This window comes from Periophthalmus magnuspinnatus, chromosome 5 (genome assembly GCF_009829125.3).
Source record: "Periophthalmus magnuspinnatus isolate fPerMag1 chromosome 5, fPerMag1.2.pri, whole genome shotgun sequence".
NCBI lineage: Eukaryota > Metazoa > Chordata > Actinopteri > Gobiiformes > Gobiidae > Periophthalmus > Periophthalmus magnuspinnatus.
In genome coordinates this window covers 10,255,133-10,280,538 of record NC_047130.1, presented here as the reverse complement: position 1 = coordinate 10,280,538, position 25,406 = coordinate 10,255,133, and the positions used below count along the sequence as shown (strand labels likewise).

Genomic DNA, 25,406 nt, shown 5'->3' with positions numbered 1-25,406 from the left:
TGTACAGACATAATTTCTTTCAAAGTATCGCACAACCCTCCTTATGTTTTCTAAGAAACCAAGACATAAGGAGAATATTTAACCAAGCGAGCTTAACCTGTACGCTGCATTTTGAGTAATAAGCAGAGGCCATTCAGAACTGATAAAACCTTTATTTCACTTAAATCGTCTCTTACATTTGTCCTGTTGGAACATGGAGTGGAGCTAGAGCCACTTTCACACAGACCTACTTCAATAACCAGGAGGAGGACAGTGTTGGGGCGTTGGGGGAGTTTTTTTTTTTTTTTTTAAACAACTTTTCATTCATTTTCTATGGGTGTCGGTCAGCTAAAGTCTAAATGTTCACAACCACGTGCGCGCTAAGCAAGAAAACCATCACATGAAGCTTTTTTTTGTATTTTTTTAAGTCATTTTATGTAGTTTTTTTTAAGTTATTTTAAGCAGAATACTGGTCAGTAAAAACAAAATGATTGCTGATATACATATAGGTGCCACATTCACTACTGCATGGGGAAAAAGCTTTGTTCGAAGAAATTTTTAGGAGATTTTTTTCTTTTTTTGTAATTTTTTTTTCCATTGTAAAATTGTATAGTGCATGAATTATTATGTCCCCAGCAAATTGTAGAAAGAAAACATATAAAGACATGAGTTATCTAAAACTATGGTGGAATGTAAATGGTCGATGGCAAAGGCGATTGTGACACGGCTAATCAGGGTTAGCGGTTAGCATCTGCATTAGCGCGTTAGCATACCATCAGTTATTTCTTTACCAGGTGACCAGGTCCTTTTTTAGAATTTTGACCAAATGCTTTCCAGTTGGTTATTTTTAAATAATTAGCATTTCCTACCAATTTGTTTGGGCTTTTATTCAATGCAAACCATTATCATTTTGGACTTAAAATTGTCAAATAATGTAATATAATGTAATATAATGTAATATCAATATCAATTGTACCATTATCATCAAGTAATTCATACAAGGCAACAGTACTAAATTTTAACATGAAATTAAAAAAAATAAAATCTTTTTTTTGGCCAAGTACACGATTTTCAATTAGGTCCCTTTTAGTGAAATTATTTAATTTTGTAATATTTTGTAAAACCGCTTTTAATGTCCTAATTTTAAAAAAAATGGTTTTCATGATTTGACAGTGTCACAATATGCCTTGATTTACCTTCTGTATGAACCTCAGCATGTTCTAAATACTTTTTGCATTAAAATATTAAAATTGTGCATTTTCTTCAATCACATGGAGAAAATAAAATTCACAGTGTTTGTTGAAAATAACCGGATAGTTTAATAATAATTTGTAAGTGGAATAAAATTGTTACACTATGAAAAAAAAAAAAAAACAGGAGCTAATACCAACGCTAGCTATAAAGGAGGAGGAAGTATGGTGGGGAAGGAGGGACAAAAAGCCAAGAAGAGAAGGAAAAACAGTTAAAGATTTAGATTAAAACAGGAATGTCAGGATTAAATTACTCATTTTGGTTTGGAATTTTCTTGTGAATTAACATTGAGACGGGTTTAAAATGGTACTATGGATGCCGGAGGTTATACAGAAGGAATTGGAAATGTGGGAAATGTGGGAAATGTGGAGGGGTCGGGGCTTATGGCGAAGTGTACGAAGAGGAGACAGGAAGTAGGGCATAGGAAGCAGGAAGTAGGGTGTAGGAGGCAGGAAGTAGGAAGAGCAGGAGGAAGGAAGGAGGAGTGGAAAGAGTGAAGGGGGAATGGGTCTAGTTATCGGCGTCGGCGGCCTCGGTCTCGTCTGGCTGGTTTTCTGATGTCCACAGCTACAAGGGGAAAAAAAAAAAAAAAAAAAAGTTATTTTCAGAAATACATTGCACTTGAATTGAAAATATTTAAAACTGAATCTTTTGAAAATATATTTAAGAAGAACAAATGTATTAGTCAGTTCATATTCAGCCTGGTTTTGGTCCTAATTTAGTTGTGTGTCAAAATTCAAACTTTCATCAATGTACTTTCAAATTAATTGAACACATTATTGAATATTACAAATTATCGAATATTACAATATTCAATGCCTATTTCCAGCAGCAGAGGGCACACTAATGCAAATCTAATGGTTTGCACTTAAAATCTGTTTGCCAAACATAAGCGTCTTTTTCAGGTTCGACAACATGAAATCCAAATGCCAATGCACATACACTACATACACTACTGTGTAGTGTGTGTACTGTATGTACTGTATATAGTGTATGTAGTGTATTCTCTCAGGGCAGTACTCACAGTGAGGTTGTCCCTTAGTAGCTGCATGATCAGCGTGCTGTCTTTGTACGAGTCCTCGTTCAAGGTGTCGAGCTCCGCGATGGCCTCGTCGAAAGCCTGAGAACAGAAGACAGACAGGAGTAAGAACAGATCTGAACAACTTATGGCAACAATGTTTACTCAAGTAATTTCAGTGATTAAGTAGCAAAGGCAAAAAGACTGGAAAATATCATGGTTGTTTAGAACTTTTTTGACCAGACCTATAATTAGACAAGCAAAGCAAAGTGTTTCAATTCTTAAAACTTGCATTGACTTTGTTTTAGCAATGACGGATCAAGTAGTGAAAGAAGTCAAGAGTATTCAAAAAAAAAAAAAAATGTTGTGATTGAAGTGTACGTAAAATGTACTCAATTGTATTTGCGAGAAATACTGCTGAAGGAAAACATCCAGTTTGAATATGTACAAGTTAAATCTTTAACTCAAGTAGAGTAATACATAGAACTGAAAAATTCATGTCAGCTTTTTTTCAATTTTTATTGTACAATTAGCTCAAATATTACTGAAATAAATTATATGCAACTCTTTGCACATATTTAAACATCAATGCAGGGCAATGGAGTAGTCACGTGCTGTCCACTAGAGGGCATCGGGCGTACCTGCTTGGCCAGAGTGCAGGCCTGCTCCGGGGAGTTGAGGATTTCGTAGTAGAAGACGGAGAAGTTGAGGGCCAGGCCGAGACGGATGGGGTGTGTGGGCTGCATGTCCTTCTTACTGATGTCAAACGCTTCCTGGTAGGCCTTCTGTGAGTTCTCCACCGTTTCTACACAACAAAATAAACACAAACATTACTATTGATACTTTGCAGTGACAGCATGCTGGGGAAGGACTGCATGCATGTCTATGGCGGAATGTTCAGCAGTTACCGTAAATTAGCAAACACAACCTGCTATGTTTTTTTTTAGATCGTCTGAAAACATTTAAACCTCACATTGTTAGGGGAGCCTGTGAACAATACAAGCGCTCACAGTCCTGGTTAGGTGTTTGATTTTGAACAAAAAAGGAGCGACTGACTAACTGAAAAAAAACAGCTTGTGACTAATACCTAACGAGGCTCTGGTGTTACTCATGCGGAAGAGTGAGTGGGGACTCCCTAAATGTTCGGCATTTCATTACAGGGTGGGACTAGCTTTCCATGTCCAAAAAGCCCTAAATTTAACCAAATTAACTTTTCTTGAACTTAACCCTAATCCTAACCCTTAACCTGCACGATATATTGCTACAGAGAAATACAGTGATAAACGATAATACTTTACACCCCTAATTAAGATTTAAATAATGCAAGATAATCACAGTAAACCATTTTTAAATAGACTCATTAAAAGACCTGAGCCGCAACAAATAAATGAGAATGAACCAATAATTAGACATACAAGCGACTTATTCATCCCCCACAGCTCAGATCTTATCGCATTACAACAAAAATACCCCCAAATCTCCCCACTTTTACAAAGAAAAGTACTCATAAATAGTGAGGCCCAAAATATATTGTTCCAGCTTTCATATGCTGAACAATACGTCGATATAGTCATTATAGTGATAGAATTGCCATTGCCAAAAAAAACAACAAACTGTTTTTTATAGTTTAAAATGTTTGATGGCTAACGTTAATTCCCTTGTAGTAGATTGTAGTAGAGCCAAAAACTATACCAGACTATAGAATAGGGACATTCTGTTAACAAAACACTGGACTGTCTTGTTTTGTGCTAAAATGTGAATGAAGAATATACGGTACAGAGGAGGGACAGTAAATATATACACAAACAATTCCAAAAGACTAAGTTTTAAATCAACAACGTGGCACAATATGCTAGCTTGCAACATTATAAAAGATGCACTGCGTAACCTTTGTGGTGGAAATTACAGGTCAGATGTTTGGAGAATGGAAAACAGGCAATCCCACAGTAAGAATGCATGTTTTCCAAGGTATTTTTGAATCATAAAAACACCCGTAATTAAATAAATGCTAGATGGGCATGTTGTGGAATATTCCAGGCAAAGCAATAACATCTCCATGGAGACGGGCATCCAGCGGACACGTTACCAGAAGTCACACCTTCAAGACTACCCACAAAGAAATGACTAGAACTAGCCCGCACTTTGCAGTCTTTAAACGGCCTGTACCTGATTTTAATCCCTTTTTGTGGAGATAAATGCTTTTTACATCATGCATTATACATAGTAAAAGCTGCTAAATAAGAAAAAAATGAGACTAAAATATAATCTATTCATTTTAGCAGGTGGGCTGAGAGCGTCTCTCAGCTTTCTTTTGTGAAAACATAGGGCTGCATCGAGGGAGGACAAAGCATTCAACATATATGAATGATGAGAGTGTGCGATGATTGCAGAGATCTTGTGCATCAAAGTAATGGCTGTATACTTATAGATTAGTTTAAAATTTCCTGAAATTACGCTTTTGTGAAAATGGACTAATTATTTAGTTGGTTTCCTTCCTTCAGGAACGCTGGCTGGTTAATATGTTCGTAAAGTTGTTGTTAAAGATGGGTCCGAAGTAGAATTCATAGTAGCTCCATTGTAGAGACGCATAATAGTCTCAAGATACATAGTGCATAGAAAACGCAAAAAGTAATTATGCTGCCCATTTTATACCATGGCCACAGAGCACATCTTCGCTCATGGTTTGGTTCACGGCAAAAGTTGAACAGGTGGGCGGGGTTTGAGTCAGCACGAGAATATTTCCAGATGTGCTTTTGGCTGATTGCAGAGGAAATGTCAGGCATTGTGATGGCTGTCTGCTATTTGGCAACATTTCTCTGACTCATTTTGAAGCACATTTACAAAGAAAATTGTGAAAAATAAGAGTGACGACAAATGTGTGTAGATTCCCTGATAAATGTAGTTTATGTCAGCAGAAAACAGTCTCCTCCCTCAGTGGAGATTTATCAACTGCACCAAAAAGGCTGTTGGCTCACTGCTTATTATACATTTTCTGAGGTAATAAATACAGAAGTTATTGACTGACATCGTTACAAGGAATCATGGGAAAATGGTGCATTTTCAAGAGTGACAGAAAAGCTAATAGTAGGCATAGAGTGGAGTAGAGTTTGTTTAACACTGACACTTTATTCTTATTGCATGACACTTTATTCTTATTGCACAAATTTTATTCTTATTTAAATGACTTTTTATTCTTATTCTTAAATTCTATCCCGTGGTTGTGGCATCTTGTAACTAAGAGAATTTCCCTTCGGGGATCAATAAAAGTGATTCTGATTCTGATTCTGATTCTATAAAGAAACAAGTAGGGACACAACAATACCATTTTTTCCAAAACAAGTACTTAATTTTGAGTACTTGCCAATGCCAACTACTGATACCAGGAGTTTTTTAAAGGGGTTGTAATACAGTGATAAATCTAATTAATTGTTCTTCATTTTTATCAATTAATATCATTACCCAATTTACAAGTATGAATATGAATATTAACACCTGATACCAGCCCAATACCCAAAGTGCATCCATTGGAACAACTGAGGGACAATATCCCAGAGTTTCTGTGTCATGGTGCAATATCACAGCAGCAGAAAAGACTAAATGGGCGGGGCCAGAGGTGGGTAGTAGCACTCTGTTGCATTTACTTCAGTAACTTTTTACGAAGGAACTGTACTTTTCAGAGTACTTTTACCCCTACTTGAGTAATATTTTTTCACTGAAGTAACAGTACTCTTACCAGAGTAAAATTTTTGTTTACTCTTCCCACTGTGAGTAAATGAGAAAAGCTTTATGGTGACAATAAGAAATTATTCAGAAAATACCAGATTTTGTGCATTATTTGTTTTGTCCTTGCATTAAAAATAACTTTGAACTATGAATAATGTTAAGTATTTGGGAAAGGTACTACTCAAGTAAGAAAGAGAAACTGTCGGAACATAACTTTTACTCATGTCATTTCTTGGATCACAACTTTGTACATCTACTTGAGGAATATATTCAAGTAACATTACTCTTACTTGAGTAAACTTTTTGGCAACGCTACCCCACCTCTGGGCGGGGCTTGTGGTTCAAACTAAAACATGTTCCAGACTCATGGTTTAAAATCAGGTACAGGCCTTTTAAAGAGAAGCTTGTGTGTCAGACAGAATAACTTGAGATCATTGACTTTGTTATGCATCATATTATCAGGCTACCCACCTTTCTTGTTGTCCCCTGACGCCACCTCGGACAGGTATCTGTAGTAGTCACCCTTCATTTTGAGGTAGAACACCTTGCTCTCGGCAGCAGTGGCATTTTTGATGAGGTAAGCGTCCAGCAGCTCCTGACAAGAGACAACACATATGAAGAAATCGCAAGTTACACCCGTGGACAGTATAAAGAAGTAGACTGAGGGAGTGTGAAGTCACCCATAGTGTTCGACTCTAGCCAAATGAAGCTCATCGAGGCTAGCAGTTACAGCGTCTAATTTGGAGCCAAGTTCCATATTTGGAATTCTAACTGCGAGTATCACAGCATCTAAAGAGCCCATCCAGAGTAAGCTCGTTGAGTCTACACTGCCCTTCCTACCCGCACAGCCGCTGGTTTGTCAGAGGACAGAAGCTTAGTGTGCAGTCTTTCTCAGGTGTGACTGACAGCATTGCTATTGGTTTGTTATGCCAAATCATGCCCCGTGCGCTCTTCTTATTTGGAATGAGGCAGCTAGCAGATTAGCCATGTCCATTTATATATACAGTCAATGGTTACATCACATAATATGTTTGACTAAACCAGGTCTAGACAAGGGTTTAAATCATCATCTGGCTTTAGAATTTTAATTAAACACAACATATTACGCTTTATTCTATATAGTTAGTCCATGACAGCAGTGATTGATCATTTATATTTTCATAATATAAAAAAATGGCTATCTCAGAAAGTACAGAGCAGTGCGATTTCCGGAGCCATGACGTCTTGAATGCAGGAAACTACAGGTTACTCAAACATTAATTAAGAATGCATAGATCCAGCTTTTCAGTTTTGATTCTATGTCCTTAAGTATCTGCCAATACCTAGTATTAACCGATACCAATGCAGAGACTGAAAACAAAATTTATTTCCAAAAATAAAATAAACAAGACCGATCCAAATGTGTTATGTAGCTGTTATTCATCTCAAGTGCTCAACTGCTTTGTGTAAACAATAGTTCAAACATTATGGGACTTTCTGGGCCAACTACGACCAGAAAATAGTCTTATTGCATCGATTAAAATGTCAGGATAATCGATATTTGGAAGCCGGTATCTGATCCAACAAATTTTTCAGTATTATCCCTGGCATGAATCACTCCAGGGATCTAGTTTCAGATGCTCATTTGAACTGCTCATGAGATAAGGTTGTCAAAAAATAGATACCCACAGTATTCAGTGACGCGAGCAGGGATTAAACCGCTAACCAATGCGTTAATGGGCCAATGTTGACAGATACTGCAGCTCAAATCGTAATCAAAATATTTTTTCCAAATTTGCCCGAGGAAGCAGTAGTGTTGCTTCCAAAAATCATTTAGATTGAAAATACATGGGTTACCTGTACCAAAAACTACTACATACTGTACTGCGAATGCACTCTTGATCGTCCCATCCTCTCACTCTGTTGCCATAGCAGCAGTCTCCACTCTGTTACCATGGCAACAGTCAAAGCCGACCCTCTCCTCAAAAAAAAAAAAAAAAAAAAAAAAAAAAATTAACCCATGAATTTATGATCGCTGCGTTGTACATCACAAACTCATCTCAAACTTGGCCACAAGGGGGCACAAGGCAGCAAATTCAATTGAGGTTATGTTTTTTTTTTTAATATAGGAGTTTTTGGGCAGAGTGTAGAAATGTCTTTTTTACTCTTTTTGTCAAAAATATCATTGGATTGCAATGTATTTGTATTTAATAGTCAATATCAATACAGTAAGTAGAAATAGTCAAAGTAGTAAAACGTAAATAGCAACGAGTGGTAAGGGTTAGCAGTCAGGCTTTCAATATGTGTAGTGTGCGACTGTGGTTACAGTCCACAGTGTGGTCATAGTAGTGCACTTGCATATAGTTGCTTTTGAGTATCAACTTGACTTCAATGGGCCAGTATATATATTCCTATAATAAAGAAACAAAAAAACAAAAACAAAAACAAAGATAAATGATAAAATGATTTCAAGGGTGCAATGTTATGTTGTTGTAGTAATAGCAGTAGCAGTAATTTGTTAAAGTAATATTAAATGTATATTCTAGTAGTAGTTGTTGTAATACTAGTGATGGGATGAGATCTCACACCATGAGATCACGTGCATGGGAAAAAATCATTTCACGAGATTTTATCCTCCATCTTTACTTTTGGCATGAAAGGATTACACCTCACTCACGCTCTGGAAAGTAACTTTGAGCAGCTGAAGCTAAAAGACAGACAGAGAACACTTTAAACTCTGCCCAGTTTAGATTTCGTAGTGATGGGATTAATATCGATGCAAATGAGAGCTAAGATGGTAAAAATAAATAAATAAAACATCACAAAATAAATTAACCAATATAGGCACATCTAATTCACCTAGGAACATCTTGGAACATGGAATGTTTTCCACACTTAAACATCGTTTGATAAAAAGGTCCAAAAACAGATATTTAGGCCTTCTTCATCCATAACTTACCTATGGATGAAGAAATAAGAAAAATGGAGAGTGAAGCACTGCTCCCGTCTGTGTCCCTCTCAGAGCTGTGTGTGCACAGAGCAGCAGCAGCGGGGGAGGAGGAGGAGGAGGAGGATGAGGGGGAGGAGGAGCTCGAGCAACCAGGAGAGGAGCAGTCCAGATTTAGTCTCATTTAAATTATAAAATGACTGTATATAGAGTATATATAGTAATAATCAGTAGGGATGCATGTGTTTAAATTCTGTTGACAAAAGTCTGTTTCAAGCATAAAGGTAGCTAATAGCATTTAAGCTATTTAAAAACATATAAAGAAAATGATTTATTTTGGTCATTTTTATAATCAACGCATAAAAATACATTAAAAAGACAATATAAAAAAAAATAAATGTATGAAATTATTTCAAAATCTCATCTCATTCTCATGGACCCTCTCTTGTTTCGTGCCACCCCTAAGTAACAATAGTAGTATAATACATTCTTATAACTAACACCCACCAAAGCTCCTTTATGTAGCTGTAGTATTTGTAGTAGCAGTATCAGTAGCAGAAGCTGTAATAGTAGTAGTTGTAGTAGTAATAGTAGTGACAGCAGTGATATCAGCAGTAGTGTTTGATAATAAGTAGTATTAAAAATATATTCTTATCTTAACTAACATAGCAGGGACCAAACCTCCTTGTGTGTAATAGTAAAAGTAATAGTAGTGACAGCAGTGATAGCAGTAGTAGTGTTATAAGAGTATATTTTAACACTAATTACTATCTAAAATGGCAGTATTAGCAGTAATAGTAGCAGTAATAACTGGTCCATATTCAAGTACAAGCATCTGATTGAGTAGATGATTATTAATGTAGTCCTAGTGTTACATTTATTAGCCTAGTGTTAAATCATTTCTAAAATACTGGTGATGTTAAATGAATAAAAAAATGCACTACTTAAAACAAAGCGTTCCAACAGCCCGATGAACAGCAGAGTGGAGATAATGAGATCTATTTCTGTTCTCACATATGGGTCAAGGTCATACTCTCCCACTGTCACTCCTCAAGACTCTGCTTTTAACGTGTCCTCCATCTTTACTCCATCTGCACTGATCTCTCACCACCAGATTACCCATATTAAGAAAACTGTCCTAAAGGTCCTGGGGCAGACTAACAGAAGTGGCTGCCGTTCTGTGTCTATAACCTCTCTGAAATCAATACTTTCATATATGTGAGGTTGGAGGTGTGTCTTGCTCAAGGACACAGAGACAGTATAGAGATGCTTCCAGGAGTTATGCGCAAAATTGAATAGTTGTTGTGTATATTTGTGAGAATTCAAATTTGATTATATGCTGAAATTGCAAAACATTCCTGAAATACTTCTGGTTTAAGCTCAGTTTAGTCCTAGTGTAGACTTGGTTTGGGCCTGTTCTAGTCCAAGTTATGTCCTGTTCTAGTTCACATTAAGTGGGTGTGTTCAAACTTGCACAAACATCACACCATAAAGATTTGTGTTGCTATATCAAATACAAGTGAATGAAATTCTCATTGTTGAATTATAGTGCCCTGACAATTTTTTGTAGCCATGTGATAAATGATGATTTATATCTTGGAAACTGAAAGTAGTCATCATCAAGGAATCTATTCACCCATCCATACACCAGTACACATTAGGTGGATTAAGAGTGTTGCTCAAGGACACAACTGCAGCATGCACCTGGAGCTGAAATCAAATCACCAACCACCAATGTCCAGTGGATCTGACCTCTCAACTTCACCAATACCAGAAGCAAGATTCAAACCAGCAATCTTTGGATCAGTGAACGAAAGTGCTACTAACCAAGCCACTGTCAGCCCAAAGTTGTAGTAGAATTTGAAAGCATTTACCAGCACATCCTTGCAGATATCATCAAGCTCCTTCTCGATCTTGATGCGGTAGTCACGGGCCATCTGCTTCTTCTTCTCGTTCCCGGAGTCGGCCTTCCCCTCGATACTGGAGATGACACGCCAGGACGAGCGGCGCGCGCCAACCTGGCAACACAACCACACTTTACAACACCACAATACTGATATATGAGGAAGGACATGCTGTTAGTGAGACTTGCAGTGTGTTTCAAGAGTGATGTAAATTATATTGTACTACCTGCTGTGAAGAATAACCATGTAAGCTCGTATTGGCCTACTATGGCAAAAGTTCAAATGCATTTAAAAAAAAAACAACAAATGTATTTGTTCCATATTACTTTATTTAATACTTATACAAGTATATTTTAAATGGTTCATTAATCTTACCTATTTTACCTACTTTTTATTCTACCACTGTTTTTGTAGGACAAATAAACATTATCCGTCTTATTTAAAAATAAATACATTTAAATTTATATATAGATATATCTATATAAGATATATAGATAGATATAGATGGTTGACTCCATTAACATAACATTTGTGTTAATGTTCAGTCCAGTAGATCTGGTGCTCTGTGCATGTGCTAAACATGTGCAGTTTGTTATTAGATTAACTAACAAGTCAAGTTCAGGGGGGCTGTCCTATACCGTTTTCCTTTTAATGACCAACTGTAGCAGAGTTATAAATTAGGTTATAGTTAAATTAGGATTAGGAAACGGTTAAGGTTAGGATTTGGTTGGGTTGATCTAGCACTATCACTATATCATCTCATAATATGATGTTAATCAAGTGAATATGGCGTGTGCTTGTTATTAAAATATTGAATAAATATGTCTGGCTTGTCTTTTAGACAAGCCAGCTTTTTGAGGCCAGTCTGTAGATTAGACAGATCATCTCACCTGTGAGATGATCTGCTGATGAGATGAAAATTTTACACAAATAATAGTTTGAAAAACATTTCCCATGAACCCACATTTAATGACAAAGTAAGACATTTTTTCCCCCAAGAACATTTTTCAACTCAAATTCAGCTCCAACAAAATCATGTTCATGGTTTCCTCAGTGAGAAAGAGTCCCTAAAGTAGACACCACACAAACAAATATTTTTACACATTAAACTGGACAAAATCTTACGATAGTCCTTTATAAACCCATGTGTCAATAGCACCATCCCATCACCAGTACAACAGACAAACAGCAGTGCACGTTTTACACTTACGGTACATACTTAGGGCCATTCCTCTCTCCATCTGCTCACATCACATAATAAGACAATATATTCAATAGCACCACCTAAAACAAAACCATGTATTTGGAAATCTAGAAATCAAACAGATTGAAAGCTTCCCTTTGACTCTAGGGCCCACATGAGATACACGGCCACATGGCTGCTCAGTATCACATTTTGTTATTAAGGATGGGCAATATATTGTTATCGGCCAATAGATACGATTCTCCCATATCGGTATCAGACGATGACAATATTCAGTGTCAATATTCAAAATATTTTTTTTTGCTGCTCCATTCTGTGTGTGCCCCTGTGTGTGATATGACGGTATATATACATAAACATGTAAAAACTGATTTTATATTCCAAATAAATACATTGTAAAGTAAATTTTTGATCAATATCCATATCAGCCAATTTTTTATATGCGTTACACATGTGATAACTCAATGGGATACTGGCACTGCCAGTGCCACAGAGTCAGGGAATAGCTACTTTGAGACAAGCAGGTGGCAGACTTCAAATCAGAAAAGTTACATAGTGCACCTTTAACCTTTGGTTTCTAACTGATGCATCTATTGGGCCTAAACATTTAAACTTCTTTTTACCCAAATCCCCCTCTCCCCCATGTACACTCGATCAGTACGTACCACGTTCTTGTAGGCGACAGACAGCAGGTTGCGCTCCTCATTGCTCAACTCGCTGTTCTGTTCGGTCACGGCCTTCATCGCCGCCGCCATGTCGTCGTAACGCTCGGCCTGCTCCGCCAGCTTGGCCTTCTGAACCAGGTCGCTCTTATCCATCTTGCCGCTGTGGGAAGAAGGGAAAACTGTTACAAATTACATCAGAACTAGCTGCTAATGCAACCCAGTATGGCCTGTTGAATACATTATCGCTTTGCTAATGTTAGGCTAATGTGCTAAACCAACACACACACTGCAATATTGATTACAATTTTTTATTTAATTTAATTTTTTTCTTGTTAAAACGCACAAAAAGTCAAATCTATTCTTCCAATATTTGCACTCTACCTCACACCACATGTTTCTGCTGCCAAAGGATAGGCTTGTAGATATCTCCATTAATCCTATTGTGGCGGATGCTATCGTCGCCGATAGAGCGCGGTTGCGGAGTTTCCATTACTGTAAGTCCGCAGCCAATTGTGCTTCATGTAAATTCAAACAGCATCTCAAAGCAGAGGCATGGGGCTCTTTAAATATTTTACTGTCATTACGGTAATCTGCTTACGTTGTCCCTCGAAGATGATGAAACAGAGTGCAGGTGCTGCGGGGATTTTCCCAGTCAGTTATTCGATGCGTCAAAGGAAAAATCCGGATGGATATATAAAATAGAGGTAGTTGTGTGAAAAAATGCAGTACATTCTGATATTTCCTTTAACATTTTTTTAAACTGGATTTCAATTCAGTTGAAAGCTGATTGCATAGCCCTAGCATATTTTTGGAGTTGACTATTGCGATTATTGGTTTATTTGGTGTTAGCCTACTATCTACTGGCAACATTGGGAATGAACCATGAAAAAACAACGAGACTGACATGTGAATATAAGCAAAATTGTAAGGAACGCAATTTGACATCAGAAATGCTCAAAATGATGATTTATGACTTTACAAGAATCAAGCAAAATACAACTCCAGGCATGTTTTTGATGAGGGAATGTTAAGATGGTTAAGAAAATGGTTTATTTTGTATAACATGTCCTAAATAAAATATGCATCACTTTTAGCATAATTAATCCATGGTATTCTCAGAATTGCATAATGTTGCATATGAAACATCTAAATACAAGCTGTTTTCCTGGTTTTGGTCTGTCTGCATTCCACTGTATTATTTATGACCCATCTTAATGTAAAAGCGCTGTACGTTGGCGTCAGTGCTGGGTTTTGCTGTGTCTTTAGTGGGGCGTGCAGGAGCTAAATGAGTCCAGGCAGTGTCCTAGTTAAAAGCTCACAAATTCATCTGGAGTTGGAACCCCGGGGGCCAGAACAGAGGAGCAGGTCTGTCCAACCACACTGTAGCCTATTCCACTAAAACTGAGCAAGGATTTTAAACACATTTAGAGAAATAATGAGAATTTACAAGTAGATTTGAGAGCCGTAGAATTAATCACATTTTAAATAGAGATTCAGTCATCTCAAATTTTCTTTGATCAGCTTGGGTCTTTTTTAATGGAGCGTATGAGATTTCAGAATTCAGATTTTTGGGGAAGAATTTTAAATATTGTGTTGACTATGATTAAAAATATATGCTGTTTATTTTCAGGAAATTAATATTGAAAGATAAGCAAAAAATATTTAAACTCATGATCAAGAGAGGAAAATAAATGTGACATTTTATTTTATCATTGCCCAGTCCTACTATTTCATGAGGAGCCTAGGGATGGGCCAATATGGATTTTTTTCAGCAGATCACGAGGTCCATAAATTTATCTTAAGTTGAAGTAAAGAGCAAATTAACTTTTCAGTTACCAATATCGGCAAAATTGGTCAATACCAGCCGTTAGTGATACTGGAAATGATTTATTTATTCATTTATTTAAGGACACTAATCACGATTAACCCAGGTCTAAACTAGGACTTAGCACAATCCAGCACCAATCAAGAATTAAAACAGACCTAAACCAATTCTAAATTAGGACTAAATAATAGGGCTGTCATGTTTAAATTATTTTTGTTGAGATAACTTTACATGCCTCTGCACCGTGGTGTGGTGTATGGAGCATATGTGGTATAGCACATAGGCCCATAATAATACATGTAAATTGGGGTTGTCCATGAAAAATGGTGATATAAAACAATAGTCGGGCATGAGTGACAGACCCGCGCATATGCCCGTGACAGAAAAAGACACTTCTGAGACAAGTTACAAGGATATATTATTTTGTTATAACACTGTTCTGCACTAAACTCATGTGGGAGGTTGTGAACAATTGACGGCTCCGTGGGCTGAGCTCAGGTTATCGTATGATGAGCCAAACTTCTCGTGGTTTTAGGGCTACCCGATGAGTGGATTGGCATTCAAGTCTGCCGCTCCTCCGGTAAGTAACGTGTAAAGCCCGTACACTGATGGTAAACCCCCGTCTACTCAAAACTTGAGCCATCTGACTGAAGGGACATACTAGTGTTTAGCTTTAGCACCGACATGGCTTTTCTTAAGGGGGCAAAGGCACCTTTTCCTCTCTCATCCCTGTCCTCTGAAGCATATTCCCAGCATCTCCACAGCCTAAAGCCATATAAACATGAAATGGTTCATAGCTGAAGGGTAAAATTACACCGGACATGTGCATGGAACCTCATTAAAATGCAGTTACTGCGGTCACTTCAGCCCTTGTGTGATGTGATTGATCATATTGCAGTATTGCAATATTGTGGTTACCACAACAGCCAATGTAAAGATAACCCAGCAAACTAAGATAATTACAGGACAAAAATCAGATCTAAACCTGGACAAAACCAGGGTCAACTCTTGCTACAGCTGCCCTAGGGTTGACTGACAAAAACATGGCTGCCAAAATGGCCTCTTTGACCACCTCCAACCACACAATCTATGGTGAGTGTATACAATGGCAGCAGGAACTAGAGAGTCAACCTCATGGTTATAGATCCTAGATACTCATTTGAGCAGGTATCAATTCTAAAAGGTCACATTCACAGGACAGAAATTAACCTTTCTTGAATAGCTTTAGAATGATCTGGAGCTGTATCAGAACAAGTACAAGACCAAATGGACCCTCCCTGGTAGACTGAAGTATTACACATAGATAAGGCCACATGGTGATAGAAAGTACTACGATTTAATGTTGAAAATCACATTCTATTAGTATCGTGACAACATTAAAAGCCACTCCCTTATGAACCAGTCTAGAATTATAACCTGGTCTGAACTATAGGGCTAAACCAAGTGTAATTCATATTGAAACAAGGACTAAAGCAGGATTTAACCTAACCTATAACCTATGTATACTACCAGATGTGGCTCAGTGCACCATAGTTTGAGAACCACTGAGTTCAACGTTTTAAGCTTGTATTTAGTATTCATGAGCTGAAAGTGTGTGTTATGTAAGGCACTTGATGTTTTTGTAAATGAGAAAAATAAGGTCACATATTCATATGACAGTTTCGTTGAATGGAATGGTTGAATTGAAATGTGCATATAAAAAACAATCTTTCTTTAGACAACAATAGTACTTTCTTTTATGTTCCCATGTGATCTTATATCTGTGTAATCCCTCAGTTGTTCAGGTAGGTTCCATATTGGTCCATGGGAGTATACTAGTCTATGTGTTCTTATACTTGTCCTGATATAGCTCAAGATCATTCTAAAGCTGATACTAGTTTTAGCATCGATTAGTATCCGATTTTCGATACTTCTGACAACCCAAGTAGAGAGGCGTCAATGGTCCAAGGGGAGGTATTGCCAAAAATATTAATAAATCTTTTTTGTTTTTACTTTTTAATGAAACACAAAAAGGTACAGTAAAGTGTATGATTTTCTTTTGATGCACAGAGAGCAGACAGGGGTAGTGTTTGAACTGGTCTTAGTGAGGATCTGAACTGGTTTTAACTGGGGTTTGAGTGGGTCTTAGCGGGATTTGGACAGGTTTTGGGTGGAATTGTTTAGGTATTCTGCACAGAACAGGGAAGAGACACCATCTATTTTAGACCCTCAACGGGAGCAGCTTATTGTACAGCTATCAACATAATGAGCGTAACTTTATGCATGGCATTGGTAACATTAGACATAGTTTGACTATTTAGTTGACTATTGAATGTAAGACAAAATATTGCTAATATAAAATTTAAATGACATTCAATTTATATAAAGCACTTTTCAAACTCAGTGCTAGGGATGAACAGATATGTTTTTTGTTGTTTTTTTTAAGCCAATACGGCCAATAGCGTGTGTTGTGCCAATACTGATATTACACTTTTAAAATCAGTATAGAACAAATTTATGTTAAGTTATTGATCTTATTCCGCAATGGCAACTTTTACCTCTAAATGCTCCCAACTGCACTTTCTTTGTGGTGGCACTTCCGGTTAAGCGGGAATTCTTTTCATTTCAATGGAGAATTTGAAACGTTTTGCTGCTAAAATATGATATAGTAGTAAGTAGTGGTGATTTGTGTCAAATGTTCTATGTTCATGTGACCAACAAGTCAACATTGCATAGATTCTCTGGGGGCTTTAAAACGGCTCTGTAGTCCATATAGAACTTATTTACTGTCAAGATTTGCAGCCTCATGCAAAATAATACAAACCCAATAATGATGGCAGTGCTCACGGCAACTTCTGGAATAAGGGGAATATTGTAAACTTTTGACCTATCGCTTTTGTAAAAATATTGATTTATGGGGATATAAAATCATTTTCACTAATTTGCTGCTCAAAAAGAAAAAAATCCGACACACTGACAACACTGAGAATGGCACAAAGACTGTGCTGTGCTCAGTTTGTTGCTCCTTGAATTGTCATAAAAACATAAAAAGTAACTGTAGAAAAAGACTGCTTAAACATGAATTACAGGCAATAAGCCACATTCCAACTCCATAAACTGTATGAAAGAAAAGTATGAATATAGAAAGCATTTGTACTACCATAGTCTGAACAAAATCTATGGGAAACACTGAATACCGATGTATATGGGGAAATCCCATACCATGCCTACTTAATTTGCACACCTCAAATGGGTTATAGATGTGTTACAAATATAGAAAAAAAGTAGTCATAGTAATTTAAAAAAAAAAAAAAAAAAAAGCTTTTTCTGTAGCCACAGCTGCCATGGGGCTGTCTGGTAAATTGAGTGGATGATCAGTGGTAGGAGAACAGGAAACACATTCAAGCAGGCGTACAGTATTTATTCTACCTTTTTATGGTATTGCGTTGTTCTAATCCCATTTGAGCTATTGCTTGTACAATCTAATCATCAGTGCTTTTTTTGCAGTTCGTATTCACCGTGTTCTCCAAAGTCACCATTGGAGCCAGTTTTATCCTGTCCCCTCACCCCGAACAGCCTGAGCAGAGCAGGATGACACACTTACAGAATGCTACCCTACATACTGGAGTCCTACCGTGGCCCTGGATTTGACTCCTCCTCGCAGCACTTTCTTTACCAAGCTGTCACAGTGCAGGGAGATAAAGCACGTTTAGTTACTAAACGTGCAAACAAAGATGCCATTTGAAGTAGAGATAGGACGTTTGGACTTTTTAGCGTATCGGCTATCGACCTTAAATCTCCAGTATGGTCCGATATTTTACTTAGGTCAGTCTGCTGCCTAGAAAATACACACAAAGCTTTACATTAACACTTTAATACAAAGAGACAGCTGCACAAAACGTGACTACACAGTTCTCTTATACGTTTGTGGTAAAAATAAAAAAAGGGGCTTGGGGGGAGTTTAAATTACATAATTTGGAGAAAAGAATCAAAATTGTCCCAACATATTGACCCAAAAATATTGGTGCAGTCAGTATCGGCATCGGCCATAGAAAAAAAACATATCTACATAAAACGTCACTATAAACCTGCAAGTAAACCAAACCAAAGCCGATCTCAAATTGGTCTGAAGTGGCAGAAAAGAATAAAGGACTAAACCAGGACCAAACAGGACAACAACCAGGGATAAATAAAACTAAACTTGGACAAAATCAGATCCAAATAATGTCTAAAAGTGACTAAATATAAACTTGAGATTAAACCCAATCTAAAATTATTTAAACCAGAAGTGCAAAATACAGACTAACCCAGTAGTGATGGGCGACTAGAATTTGAATATATTGAATCAAACAAGACCCTAAAAAAGTATAAGTTCTCAGTAAAAAAAAAAAAAAAAAAATCAGATCAGCTGGTGTAAAGCTAAAGTAATAACATATATGCAAAACGTAAAATTCTTTATATTAGAGGAATTTTAACTCATTTAAATATAAAAAAATCAATATTGGATTAATATCACAATACTTGCCATAGTATTGAAACCAAAATGGCCGGTATAGGCCAGGGTGACAGTGGGAGGAAGTAGGAATAAACCAAATCATCAATAACTTAAAAAGGAAGAAATGTGCACTATTAATTTATGTAATATAGTGCATTTTGAGGTAGTAAAATGAGTTCATGTAGGAGTCAACAGTACTGCTAGCATTATAGTTGTGATAGGAAAAGCAGAAAAAGAACAAGTAGATGTGATAGTATTTTACAGCCAACAAATGGTCTAATGCTGCATCAAATTTTTCAATAGATTTTTCTAATTTTAAATGTACTTTTACTTGGTTTTGAATCAATAGCCTTTGAAAATGTGGCATCGCTTTGTCAAATGAGTATGACTCTTCCAAGCTTCTGTTCACTTGGAGCGTATCCCAAACTGAAAATAATTTATCAGTAAACGAAGCAATTAGTTAAAACAGCCCTAAAGCATTGGCTAATTTATTACATTTCAAACTGCCATGTTATCCAATTTTAAGATATAACACAAGATAAGGATTCAGAGTTTAGCTAAATTTGTTGTCAGTGAGCACCACAAATGTTTGTGTGACCAGGAAAATCAATAAATCCAATCCTGGCAGTCACATTTTAAAGAAGACATATTGTCCTTGTGTCTGCTATACAGTTATAATATACAATACCCATGGATCATTATGTTATAATTTGGATTTTTTAAATCTAAATATTCATCTGAAAAGTCCTCAGGTGGATAGCAGATCACATTAGCGAGTAGTGGATTTTTTTTTTTTTTTTTTATCAAAATGACAACACGACACTACCAACTCCTACGCATATCATCAATTAAGAAAATAAAATTGGAAAACAAAGTAAGTACAGAGCAGTGGGTGTATGCCGGTGATGGTGTAAATGGGAGTTAATCGGAAAAAGGGCGTTTTAAAAATAAGAGATTAAAGATTGCCCAAACAGGCATGAATCACTCCAAATACAACTTTGGGTGAGTAAAAGGGGAGGGGAAACACCTATAACATGGCTAAAAGCTCTGAAAAGTTTGCAGAATATGTCTAATTTAAGCAATTAGCATTTTGTTCCAAACATTTGTTGATACATTACTAAACCTTGAATTCTAAAAACCTAATTTGTTACCAAGCTGGAGTACATACTTATAATTTTGACATGATTTACCAAAATGTATTCAGATGCATTTTAATTTGAAAGTTTGCTATACTGTCACTGTACTTTTGAGCTGAATTTTCTTTACTTAAGTATTGCTTTAAATTATTGGTTGCAAGAAATCCCGATTCTATTTGATTGAGTAATGGCTTTCGTGCTACTATTCATCTGTTTTGAAGGACCACAGTGGGACAAACAAATGTACATAGAAACGGCTGATGAATCACACCTATTGTCATGCGAGATATCATCTTTAATATCCTTCAGGACACAGATAAAACACAATTTCCTTTCCAACATTTCTTTGTAATGTTTTAGGTGTTGGGCCAACACCAGGTTTGTAAAATAATCTATGTCGAAATGTACTTTATGATTTCAAATTTTATAACATTGTAAATTGACCCTTTGTATGTAGCATTGTCCCTATACTAAAACTCAAACAATTGCAATACTAAGTCGAATTCAATACAGATTATGATACTACAATGAAGATAAACAATACTCTTATCTATAAAAATTACATTCTGTTACTAAAAAAAAAAAAAAAAAGTACTTTCTTTATCTTAACATGAGTTCTTACATTCGTTCTGATAAAATCTCACACTAAAGCTGATCAGGAATGCTCAAATTTTGCCCCGTTAGTAATTTTTTGCAGTATCAACACTTGATGAAATCAGTATCTGGTTTTGATATTAGGCTTAGTATAGACTAGTATCTGATTTTCAATACTTTTGACAACCCTAGTGTGTAGTTTATTTAAAGCTGCAATGACTAATTGGTTTAATCATGAGTAACTGATTATAGATAAAAATCAATGACTAATTTAATCAATAATAAGGATCACATGGCATGCACTAGGAAAAAAAAGGGTTTAGCACATATTTTGTTGTTTTGATGAAATGTCCTCTATATCTTCTATCAAGAGTTTTTCAGTCAAAGTTTAAAATTTAACAAACATCTCAAAGGAACTATTCCATAAAATCATATGGAAACATATAGCCACTGACTAATGGGCTACTAAATAATCATAGTTCGGGCCCTACTACTACTACAGTACAACTATCACCTCCACTACACCGAACTCTTGTTGGCTTGTTACTATTGTTAATCATTTGCATGGGCATAGTGGAACTATTTAAATTTAGAAAGTAGCTGCTCTGTTCAATTTGACAGAAATGAACCAATTATCACCGTGGACTTTATTTGCTCTAAGGTTTAACAGCTGCTTGCACTAGACAAATAACAACCATGTGCAACCTTAGGCGCCAAGACAATTAAATGGGTGTGTAGCCTATGTGAAATCTCTATGCAAGTCTGCTTTGTGTACAGTTCGTAACAGTAGCAAATGACCAGACTTATCAAACCCATCAAGTTTTATGGATGCCTATATCCTACCGAAACAGCAATCGATATCTGTAGAGAGACAGGATCAATTGTTAGTAGGCCATAATTGTAATTAATGATTCCATCTTATAGAAACCAATTACTCTATAGGCTCTAATAGAATTGGACCTAGTTACGGATGTATTATTAATATATGTATCACCATCACTAAAAAGCATAGGCCTACAACATGTACGTGGAGAACAAAAGTTGAATGAGCTTTTAGGAAATTATTGACGCTACTGTAGTGCTCACGCTGTGCTACCATGGTAACATCCTGAACAGCTTTGAGCCAAGCTTTCACTTAGCATTTAGCATCCGCAAACCCCCCATTTACATATGTATGGTGGCATTAACGAAGCAATAAAAGAGCCACAAAACACCGAATAAACATTTCAAACTAATATAATTTCGTGTTTTTTCCCCCTTCTCTGAAATTCGTGAATAAATTGTGATTGAAGTTCGAGTTTAGGACAAGCCCAAATGGCTAGACACCATTTTAACAGCGTAGGGTACGCCGTTTTAGCCGCCCCTATTTTCACCCTTTTTTTTTATTTATTTTTTTGTCGAAGCACCTGAAGTCGCCTTGGGGCTAGGGGGAACAGGTGCACTTTCCCCGGCCGAGATTACAGCCCTCTCCGCCTCCCCGTCCCCTCTCATTACCCCGCGGGGCTTTGTAACACACATACACACACCGCTTATTAGCCAGGGCTAATGCTAATGCTACTCCCAACGACCGCTGTCAAACCAAAGCCCAGCCACCCCTCCCTCCTCCCTCTCCTCCTGCCGAGCGCTGAACCCCGTTTGCACCTATTAACCGTAAACCACCTGCCTTTACAGCCCTTTAAAATATTTACCTTCATTTTAACGAAGCAAGCGTAAAAGTTTGACACAAAACATAGTTAATATATGATAGGTTTCTCTTTAGGGATTCATATCTCGACGGGGGAGGCAGAATCGAGCACGGGCCATTGGATTTATATGATTTACTTTGATGCTAACCGCTAATGCTAACAGGATCTGACCCAGTTCGACAAAATGTACACGCGAAAATTGACTAAAACGCAGGGAAAAATGTTAAAATCCGCACTCCCGGTTGCACTGAATAAGATACACACTAGTTACCGTCGAAAAATGACATTACAGAGCACCAAAACCGAGGATTGATGTAAAGGAAGCGATCGGGAAATGGGGAGGGTCTGTTAGCTTCCATCTCCGCCATGACAGAGCCCAGCTAAGGACAACCGACATCATCCTACCGCTACAAATAACCAACCCAAATATTTCGACTATTCCATTTTAATGAAGGCAAAGTGGTAATTATTGACATATAGCGTGTTAATGATTGATATTGTACAGAAATGGACACGTTACAGTAGATTTTAGAGCAGCAGCGCGTCCATAGACAATGCAGTGCACTTGTATTTGGGCCCGTTATGTTTAAAGCAAACAACAAATTGCTATAAAAACATGAACTACACGGAAAACTGATGGTAGATCTTCACTACTAAACATTTTCTTCCAAGGATCTTCGTAAATTTGCAATTTGGGCAGTACTGGTGTAATTCTACAATAATGGCGTTAATTCAGCGTAAAATCGCATCTTTAAAATAGGTTGTGTATTTTGATATAGCTTGGAAGTATCGATTGCGTGTACCCTTAATGACAAACTAAGTGAAATACCCCGGATAAAATAATGCAGCGTAAATTCCAAGCTGTCAAAATGGCCTAACTTGACTGCTCCCTGCCCTCTTTACGCGAACCGCCTGTCATCGCGCATGGCATCGGATTAGTTCGGGCCTTTTAAATGAACGAGGTGTGAATTACAACCATGAATAATCGCTGTAACCGATGCAAAGTAGGTTCTGGGTCACACTGCCGCAGCACCAGACTCGCCCTAAATCCTCCTATGCATCCACCCAGCCCTTAACCACAATGGGCACCTCCACCGCCATCCATCCGTCCGTCCGCTGCTGCAGTGGATGAGAACGCGGGGCCAAACCATCGCCGCTAACCCACACCTCGCCCATCCAAACCCAGCCCCGGCATATCTAAAACACGATCTTTGACATAAACTACGATTGCACTTACATTTAGAGCGTCGAAGCGTTCGCGATCTCTGCTGTGAACGATGGGAGATTGATCCAGTCGTCCTCCGCTGCTCGCTCTGCTCCGCTGGCTGGCTCGGGGTATTCAGGGCTGTACCACTTCCTCCGCCCGCTGCTCCTCGGACACTTCCGCTTCCTCCGAAATCCCGCGGGACTCGCTGCAGCCCAGGCATTTCGCCCGGGTGGATGTGGCTACTGAGGACGTTGCTATGGATACTCTTATGTAGGCCTGTATCTTAAGATTTTGACATTAAATTAATTAATGTATACATCAAAGTGGTTTAGGAGTAGAAATCGGATTATTGTTAAGGAAGGTTATGAACTGGGTTATGTGGGTAAGATCTGAGTAGAAAGAGACAGTGTTTGGATATTTGTTTTGGGTCACTGAATGATTCAATTGGGTTCAGTTTTCCAGGATCAACTGTCCTGATAACAACAATAAGGGCAATGACACACACATTTTATATAGCTGCCTTTGCATGGGTGTCCTTGAGTGCTTTTGAGAGTTAGACTAAATATATTTAGGCAATATTACATGACAGGCACAAAGTAGCCTACTTGCATATAATATAGACACATGGGCAATATTTCACTCCTACAACTTTTTATCCAGTTGATAGATTTGAATTTCTCTTTTACTATGGATCATACCTGGACAACTGAAGGGATTATACAGACACAAATGGTCAATATTTCAAAAATGTGACAAAGCAATAAAAAAGACATTAAAATCACAATACAAACAAATAAAAACATAAATAATCACCATAAAATTAACCTTTGAATAGAAGAGTGCAGAAGAAAAACCTTGCACAGCTAAACATAACCCTTTGACCTTAGATTTGGGAAACAGCAAGCAACCCGACAAGGAAATTGCAGCCTAAATAGTAATATATTTGCATAACAACATGGAAAGAAAATCATATGAGTAGGCCTATAAATAACATCCTGTTGTATTTGTTCCTCATTCACCAGTCTTGTAAAATCCATGTGAAAATAGAAGGCTATGCCAATTAGGCCTACAGTTTATGATGCAAACATATTTTGTGATTAAAAAAAGAAGCTACAAGCAGTAAGATTTTTTTGTTTGTTTTAACTTTAACCTAATTGTTTAGATTGGTTGACTCTATGTGAAGTAACTGTCGCCTCTTCATTTACTAGCAAATTGTACATAACCTTATGTCTGGCATCAAAAATATCAATTTAAACTTCTACAAATGCCTTCAAGTACTGTTTAAATGTGTTTTCTTATTTGTTTTGTATGTGTGTTCTATCGCAGGACAATTTTCAAGATTTAGAGGGGGGGCATAGGATGCTAAAACCCGCCCCCGGACGGAATGCCTGGGTTTTAGAGCGTCCCCGAACCCCGCCCCTCCCCCTACGCCCGTATCCGAGGCAACCAAGGCGCGGGGTTTACTAAGCGCCTCACCAGGGTCTTTGACGTCAGCAGGGCCATGGCAACCACTGCGGGGATGACGTCAGCCCGAGTGTTGCCCTGGCAACTGTCTCCACGAGCACGAGGCGGCGGTGGTGGAGTCAGCTGACAGCGTGTGGGCAACTCTGATTTTGGACCAGCAGCCAGAAGGAAAAAAATACTGTAGTTCGTTATTGATGTTGATATGTTAATTAAGTGGTACTTTTCAAAGTAACATTTTGCTTACCACTGGTCTCAAGGACTGTTAAAATTTCTTACAGTTGGCTAACTGCGATAATATTTTGCAAAATTGCGTAACGTTTCATACAAATCATGTTTCGTTTTTTAAACTGC

The 25,406-nt window shown here is 37.4% G+C and overlaps 2 protein-coding genes across 2 annotated transcripts in view; both read right to left on the bottom strand.

Moving 5' to 3' along the window:
- Positions 1-1,274: 1,274 nt before the first annotated feature.
- On the bottom strand, positions 1,275-23,795 carry ywhaba (tyrosine 3-monooxygenase/tryptophan 5-monooxygenase activation protein, beta polypeptide a). The gene is made up of 7 exons (XM_033966881.2): positions 23,622-23,795; positions 12,671-12,830; positions 10,772-10,915; positions 6,443-6,566; positions 2,890-3,053; positions 2,255-2,350; positions 1,275-1,797 (listed from the first exon to the last, which is right to left on the bottom strand). Exons 2-7 carry the CDS (start codon positions 12,821-12,823, stop codon positions 1,741-1,743), a joined length of 738 nt encoding a protein of 245 aa, XP_033822772.1. The 5' UTR covers positions 12,824-12,830; positions 23,622-23,795; the 3' UTR covers positions 1,275-1,740.
- Positions 23,438-25,406, bottom strand: part of LOC129456250 (mucin-2-like) — a 31,342-nt gene continuing 29,373 nt past the window's right edge. Inside the window, exons 2-3 of the mRNA XM_055221829.1 lie at positions 23,736-23,873; positions 23,438-23,581 (exon numbers count right to left, since the gene is read on the bottom strand). Of these exons, the coding sequence (XP_055077804.1) occupies positions 23,438-23,581; positions 23,736-23,873 (282 nt within the window). The remainder of the gene's footprint in view (positions 23,582-23,735; positions 23,874-25,406) is intronic.